General features: G+C 41.3%; 1 protein-coding gene across 1 annotated transcript; it reads left to right on the forward strand.

Annotated features, from left to right (window-relative positions):
• Positions 1-205: 205 nt before the first annotated feature.
• Positions 206-1,129, forward strand: LOC127678798 (olfactory receptor 13G1-like). The gene has a single exon (XM_052174032.1). It carries the CDS (start codon positions 215-217, stop codon positions 1,127-1,129), a length of 915 nt encoding a protein of 304 aa, XP_052029992.1. The 5' UTR covers positions 206-214.
• The last annotated feature ends 7,201 nt before the right edge of the window (positions 1,130-8,330 follow it).

Here is an 8,330-nt window from a genome sequence, read left to right on the forward strand (position 1 = left end):
CTAGAAGTCCTGCATCTAGAATGAGGCTGGCAGCCTTGCCTGGCTCAGAGATTCCATGTAATACCAAGGTTTGGGATCTTGGTGAGTGTCACCACATCTGGGTTGAACTGTTAGCACAAACTGGAAGTGGAGCATGTCTTTTATCTTCAGATCCTATCAGAGCTGCCACAGAAAACCCACTACCTCTGGACCCTGAGGTCTCCTCAGCTCTGGGATGAATGGGACACTGGTCACTGAGTTCCTCATCCTGGGATTCTCTGAAAAGCCTCACCTTCGGGTACCACTTCTCCTCGGCTTCCTCTGCCTATACATGGCTGCACTCTCAGGAAACCTGCTCATTATGGTGACAATCAGTGCCATCCCAGCCCTGCATACCCCCATGTACTTCTTCCTGGTCAGCTTGGCCGTGGTGGACATCCTCTGCACCTCCACCATCATACCCAAGCTACTGGACACTATGCTGGGGGGAAGGACCATCTCTTATGGGGGCTGCATGGCCCAGCTCTTCTTCTTCACATGGTTCCTGGGGGCAGAGCTTCTGCTCTTCTCAGCTATGGCCTATGACCGCTTCGTAGCCATCTGCTGCCCTCTGCATTATAGTACCTGGATGGGCCCCAGGGTGTGTGCATTCCTGGCTGGCATTGTCTGGGCCATCAGTCTGACTAACACCAGCTTGCATACAAGCCTGGTGCTGCGTCTACCATTCTGCAGCTCAAATGTGATAGAGCACTTCTTCTGTGAGATTCCCCCACTGTTGAAGCTCTCCTGTGCTCCAACACAATTGAACGAGGCCATGGCTTTTGCTGCAGATGTGTTCCTGGGTATAGGGAACTTCTCTGTGATCATCCTCTCCTATGGCTTTATTGTGGCCAGTATCCTGAAGATACGCTCAGCTGAGGGCAAGCAACGGGCCTTTTCCACCTGCTCTGCACACCTCATCGTGGTCTCCATGTACTACTCCACTGTCATCTACACCTACATTCGCCCTTCATCCAGCTACTCACTGAACAAGGACAAGGTGGTGTCCATCATCTACACCTTGCTGGCACCCACCTTGAACCCCCTCATCTACACTCTGAGGAACAAGGATGTCAAAGTTGCACTCTGGAGACTTCTGTCCTGCTGCTGAGCCTGTGCCAGCACCACTGCCTTCAGCCTGCTGGACTGGGGGAATCACAGTAGAAATCTCTGTTCCTTTCCTGAGGACATATTTTGTTGAACCACAAGGGGCATGAGTTCAACTACTTCCCTTCAGGGAAGAGAAGGCTTGAAGAAGCACTTGATACATTGTAGGGTCATGGGGTATCCAGGAGGTTATAGATCTCAGTGGTCAAATGACTTCCCCAAAATTCAAATGTGGGTGTGGCCTATTCCTAGCTCTCTCTGCTTATAGCTGTCACATGAGCCAGGAGCTCTGGGTAGACACTGCCATATGCCTGTGTTCCCTTTTTACTTACAAAGATCATTCTGCTTTGGTTGAGGCTGGCATTTAGGTAGAAAACCTGGGGTATAAAGAGTTCTGGGAGTTTAGGACAATTGGTATTATCAAAAATGAAATATCTGAAAATTTTTATTACCTTTCATATTTTAGTATATCTCTGAAAGAGATTTTTTTTTTCGGGAAAATGCTTGCCATGCTGTGTGCATGCTGTGACAGTGTGTGATAAGACCTGTCTTTGCCTTCCATCCTGCCCAATATGAACCATCAATGCTTCGAAGCAGCTTCCCTGGCAAAACTGGCTCTCATCCACGAGGGTGTCAGCAGAAGTTTGCTAGATGCTTGAGAGTTCTTGGTGCCAGGGTCTTATAATTTACACTGTGAAGTAATGCAGCACGGGTGCTGTGTGCTTGGGGCATGTTGTTTTAGAGGATATGACCTGGAAGGGAGCTGTGGGAGGGAACACAGGTGCTGTCCTTCAGGAGCTGTTCACCTCATGGAATATTCAGAAACTGTCTGTGACCCATCCAAATCCTCACTTCTGCTCTGGCTGTCTGAAGATTATGGTCTTAACTATGATGGCCTTTTGACCTCTTTGCCTCTTCCTGGTTGACTCTTGTTATTCGCAATATTGGTTTTTGTCTCCTCTCAATACTCGTTGGATTAACTAAATAATTACTGCATTTAAAAATTATTTTTAATTTTACATATGTGTATAGTATTTTTATCATGCCACCTCCTCCTTTCAACCCTTCCTATGACTTCTTCCTTTCAAGACCATGGCTTCTTTTTCTTTATAGGTGCTGCCTTTACATATATATGAATAAATATGCAAATAAAACATGCTAAGTCAATTTAGAGTTATTCATATTTATATGCATTTAGAGTTGACCACTTGGTACTGGACAACCAATTAGGGGACTAGTCCATGGGGAAGACTGATTCTTTTTGTCTGAAGTCATTAATTGTTTATGGTTACTCCCCATTGCAGGCTTAGAGTTTTCAAAACTTATTTTAATTATAGTTCTTTATTGCTTCAACCTCCCTTCTAGCCCACTATCCACCAGAGGCATGGGGAGGGGGACTAGAATGTTTACTAGGAAATGGGGCTTGTAAACCTGTTTAGAAATAGTTCTTTGGGAAGATGCCAATCTTTGTTGTCAAGAGTCCAGTTCACTAGTAAACTACCAAGCACAAATCAGTAGTGGCAGTCCAGTCTACTTGACAAACACCAAACAGGAACCATCAGCCTTATCCAGAAGAAACCATGAGATTAAGTCAATTGGCTGAGTCTGCAGAAATGGCAAGAAGCAGCCGGAATAATACCAGATGTTGTTTGTTGTGTTTCTTTCTACACAGTCATGACAAGTAAAAATCAGTGAAGAAAGAATGGCAAATCAGTACAAGAGCATCCTCAGTGAAGACCAGCTTCAGTGAAACCTAATGAAGACCAGCTAAGATTTGCAATGTGCACCAATGCTAGAGGGTTTTCCACTATCTGTTGGGTTATACTCTTTCCAAGTATCACATATCTTCTCGAGCATCGGCTCCATCAAACCATCACATTCTCTTTCACCAGGCAGCTTCCAGAAAAACACTACATGGCTGTTCTCAGCAAAAAATTCTCTCACATGTGTGCTTCAGAAAAATATCCTCTCATAAGACATTTCCAGAAAAACATCACATGACACAGCTGAGTCTCCTATGAAACCCGAAATTCCCACTTCACCCTCTCCTCCCTCTTCTACTTGGTCCTCTCATGTCCCATCCTGTTTAAGTTTCCTCTTCCATTATTTTCCTTCCACCTTCATTTATCTTTACTCTTATTCCTCTCCTTCACATGAGATCCTTTTCATGGCCTCTAAGTGGTTCCCTGACTTCTTAAGTGTTCCAATTTAAGAATATATATATGTCATCCACATTTGAGGGGGAGCATGTGGTAGACACATTTATTTGTGGGTCTTTATCACCTTAGACAAAATCATTATTGACAGTCCATTCTTTTACTGGCAAATTCCGTAGTTTTGTTTTTATTCCTAGTTTAATAATATTCTATTGTGTATATGCACTACACCTTCACTATTTATTGGCCAATTGATAGATACCTAGGATATTTGGATATCTTGGCCATTTGTATTTCTTCATATGAGAATTCACAATTTAGTTGCATACTCTATTTGTCTTTTTTTAGGATCACATATAATTACAACATTTCTTCCTTCCCTTTCTTTTCCCCAAATTCTACTACAGAGCCCTCCAACTGCCCTTCAAATTCATGGCCTCTTTTTACATTAGTTGTTCTTACATCATACACCTATACATATATATAATAAACCCTGTTCAGTATGTATATGTTATTTGTATACATTCTTTTTTTGAGTGAACTGCATGTAATAATTATTTCTTTTTTGTATTTTTATAGATATATTCTTTATTTACATTTCAAATGATTTCCCCTGTCCTGTATCCCCCCTCCCTGAAAGTCCCATAACCCCCCCCCCTGTCACTCCTCCTGTTTCCCAATCAACCCCTTACTGCTACCCTGTCCTGGTATTCCCCTACACTGCTGCATTGAGCCTTTCCAGGACCAGGGGCATCTCCTTCCTTCTTCTTGAGCACCATTTGATATGTGAATTGTTTCTTAGGTATTCCAAGATTCTGGGCTAAAATCTGCTTATCAGTGAGTACATGTCATTGTGTGTTCTTTTGTGATGGGGTCACCTCACTCAAGATGACATTCTCCAGTTCCACCCACTTGCCTAAGAATTTCATGAATTCATTGTTTTTTTTTTTTTACAGTCCAACTTTTTTTTTATTCGATATAATTTATTTACATTTCAAATGATTTCCCCTTTTCTAGCCCCCCCACTCCCCGAAAGTCCCGCAAACCCCCTTCTCTTCTCCTGTCCTCCCACCCACCCCTTCCCACTTCCCCGTTCTGGTTTTGCTGAATACTGTTTCACTGAGTCTTTCCAGAACCAGGGGCCACTCCTCCCTTCTTCTTGTACCTCATTTGATGTGTGGATTATGTTTTGGGTATTCCAGTTTTCTAGGTTAATATCCACTTATTAGTGAGTGCATACCATGATTCACCTTTTGAGTCTGGGTTATCTCACTTAGTATGATATTCTCTAGCTCCAGCCATTTGCCTAAGAATTTCATAAATTCATTGTTTCTAATGGCTGAATAGTACTCCATTGTGTAGATATACCACATTTTTTGCATCCACTCTTCTGTTGAGGGATACCTGGGTTCTTTCCAGCATCTGGCAATTACAAATAGGGCTGCTATGAACATAGTAGAACATGTATCCTTATTACATGGTGGGGAGTCTTCTGGGTATATGCCTAGGAGTGGTATAGCAGGATCTTCTGGAAGTAAGGTACCCAGTTTTCGGAGGAACCGCCAGACTGATTTCCAGAGTGGTTGTACCAATTTGCAACCCCACCAGCAGTGGAGGAGTGTTCCTCTTTCTCCACACCCTCTCCAACACCTGCTGTCTCCTGAATTTTTAATCTTAGCCATTCTGACTGGTGTAAGATGAAATCTTAGGGTTGTTTTGATTTGGATTTCCCTAATGACTAATGAAGTTGAGCATTTTTTAAGATGTTTCTCCGCCATCCGAAGTTCTTGAGGTGAGAATTCTTTGTTTAACTCTGTACCCCATTTTTTAATAGGGTTGTTTGGTTTTCTGGAGTCTAACTTCTTGAGTTCTTTATATATATTGGATATTAGCCCTCTATCTGATGTAGGATTGGTGAAGATCTTTTCCCAATTTGTTGGTTGCAGATTTGTCCTCTTGATGGTGTCCTTTGCCTTACAGAAACTTTGTAATTTTATGAGGTCCCATTTGTCAATTCTTGCTCTTAGAGCATACGCTATTGGTGTTCTGTTCAGAAACTTTCTCCCTGTACCGATGTCCTCAAGGGTCTTCCCCAGTTTTTTTTCTATTAGCTTCAGAGTGTCTGGCTTTATGTGGAGGTCCTTGATCCATTTGGATTTGAGCTTAGTACAAGGAGACAAGGATGGATCAATTCGCATTCTTCTGCATGCTGACCTCCAGTTGAACCAGCACCATTTGTTGAAAAGGCTATCTTTTATCCATTGGATGTTTTCAGCCTCTTTGTCGAGGATCAAGTGGCCATAGGTGTGTGGGTTCATTTCTGGATCTTCAATCCTGTTCCATTGATCCTCCTGCCTGTCACTGTACCAATACCATGCAGTTTTTAACACTATTGCTCTGTAGTATTGCTTGAGGTCAGGGATACTGATTCCCCCAGATTTTCTTTTGTTGCTGAGAATAGTTTTAGCTATCCTGGGTTTTTTGTTGTTCCAGATGAATTTGATAATTGCTCTTTCTAACTCTGTGAAGAATTGAGTTGGGATTTTGATGGGTATTGCATTGAATCTGTATAGTGCTTTAGGCAAAATGGCCATTTTAACTATATTGATTCTACCGATCCAGGAGCATGGGAGGTTTTCCCATTTTTTGAGGTCTTCTTCCATTTCCTTCTTCAGAGTCTTGAAGTTCTTGTCATACAGATCTTTCACATGTTTGGTAAGAGTCACCCCAAGATACTTTATACTGTTTGTGGCTATTGTGAAGGGGGTCATTTCCCTAATTTCTTTCTCAGCCTGCTTATCCTTTGAGTATAGGAAGGCCACTGATTTGCTTGAGTTGATTTTATAACCTGCCACTTTGCTGAAGTTGTTTATCAGCTGTAGGAGCTCTCTAGTGGAGTTCTTTGGGTCACTTAGGTAGACGATCATGTGGTCTGCAAATAATGATAGTTTGACTTCTTCCTTTCCAATTTGTATCCCTTTGACCTCCTTATGTTGTCGAATTGCCCGAGCTAGTACCTCAAGTACAATATTGAAAAGATAAGGAAAAAGGGGGCAGCCTTGTCTGGTCCCTGATTTCAGTGGGATTGCTTCAAGTTTCTCTCCATTTAGTTTGATGCTGGCTACCGGTTTGCTGTATATTGCTTTTACTATGTTTAGGTATGGGCCTTGAATTCCTGTTCTCTCCAAGACTTTAAGCATGAAGGGATGCTGAATTTTGTCAAATGCTTTTTCAGCATCCAATGAAATGACCATGTGGTTTTGTTCTTTGAGTTTGTTTATGTAGTGGATTGTATTGATGGATTTCCGTATATTGAACCAACCCTGCATTCCCGGGATAAAGCCTACTTGATCATGGTGGATGATCGTTTTGATGTGTTCTTGGATTCGGTTGGCAAGAATTTTATTGAGTATTTTTGCATCGATGTTCATAAGGGAAATTGGTCTGAAGTTCTCTTTCTTTGTTGGATCTTTGTGTGGCTTTGGTATCAACTTAATTGTGGCTTCGTAGAAGGAATTGGGTAGTGTTCCTTCTGTTTCTATTTTGTGGAATAGTTTGAAGAGTATTGGTGTTAACTCTTCTTTGAAGGTCTGGTAGAATTCTGCACTGAAGCCATCTGGTCCTGTGCTTTTTTTGGTTGGAAGACTTTCTATGACTCCTTCTATTTCTTTAGGCATTATGGGACTGTTTAGATGGTCTAGTTGGTCCTGATTTAATTTTGGTATTTGGTATCTGTCAAGGAAATTGTCCATTTCCTCCAGATTCTCCAGTTGTGTTGAGTATAGGCTCTTGTAGTAGGATCTGATGATTTTTTGGATTTCCTCAGTTTCCGTTGTTATAGCTCCCTTTTCATTTTTAAGTTTGTTAATTTGGATACTTTCTCTGTGCCCTTTGGTCATTCTGGCTAAGGGTTTATCTATCTTGTTGATTTTCTCAAAGAACCAGCTCCTGGTATTGTTGATTTTTTGTATGGTTCTCTTTGTTTCTACTTGATTGATTTCGGCCCTGAGTTTGATGATTTCCTGCCTTCTACTTCTCCTGGGCGAAATAGCTTCTTTTTGTTCTAAGGCTTTCAGTTGTGTCATTAAGCTGGTAATGTATGCTCTCTCCATTTTCTTTTTGGAGGCACTCAGGGCTATGAGTTTTCCTCTTAGCACTGCTTTCATTGTGTCCCATAGGTTTGGGTATGTTGTGTTTTCATTTTCATTGTGTTCTAAAAAGTCTTTAATTTCTTTCTTTATTTCTTCCTTGACCAAGGTATCATTGAGTAGAGTATTGTTCAGTTTCCACGTGTATGTGGGCTTTCTGTTGTTTCTGTTGCTATTGAAGACCACTTTTACTCCATAGTGATCAGATAGGAGGCATGGGATTAGTTCTATCTTCTTATATTTGTTGAGGTCTGTCTTGTGACCAATTATATGGTCGATTTTGGAGAAGGTACCATGAGGTGCTGAGAAAAAGGTATATTCTTTTGTTTTAGGATAGAATGTTCTATATATATCTGTTAAATCTAATTGGTCCAAAGCTTCAATTAGTTTCATTGTGTCCCTGTTTAGTTTCTGTTTTCCTGATCGGTCCATTGAGGAAAGTGCAGTGTTGAAGTCACCCACAATTATTGTGTTAGGTGCAATGTGTGCTTTTAATTTTAATAAAGTTTCTTTTACGAAAGAGGGTGCCCTTGCATTTGGTGCATAGATGTTCAGGATTGACAGTTCTTCTTTTTGTATTTTTCCTTTGATCAGCAAGAAGTGTCCCTCAGGGTCTCTTTTGATGACTTTGGGTTGAAAGTCAATTTTATCTGATATTAAAATGGCTACTCCAGCTTGTTTCCTGAGACCATTTGCTTGTAAAATTGTCTTCCAGCCTTTTACTCTAAGGTAGTGTTTGTCTTTGACCCTGAGGTGTGTTTCCTGTAAGCAGCAAAATGTAGGGTCCTGTTTACGTATCCATTCAGTTAGTCTGTCTTTTTATTGGGGCATTAAGTCCATTGATGTTAAGAGATATTAAGGAATAGTGATTGTTACTTCCTATCATTTTTGACGTTATTTT

The sequence above is a fragment of the Apodemus sylvaticus genome, chromosome 1 (assembly GCF_947179515.1).
Source record: "Apodemus sylvaticus chromosome 1, mApoSyl1.1, whole genome shotgun sequence".
NCBI classification, from domain to species: Eukaryota; Metazoa; Chordata; class Mammalia; order Rodentia; family Muridae; genus Apodemus; species Apodemus sylvaticus.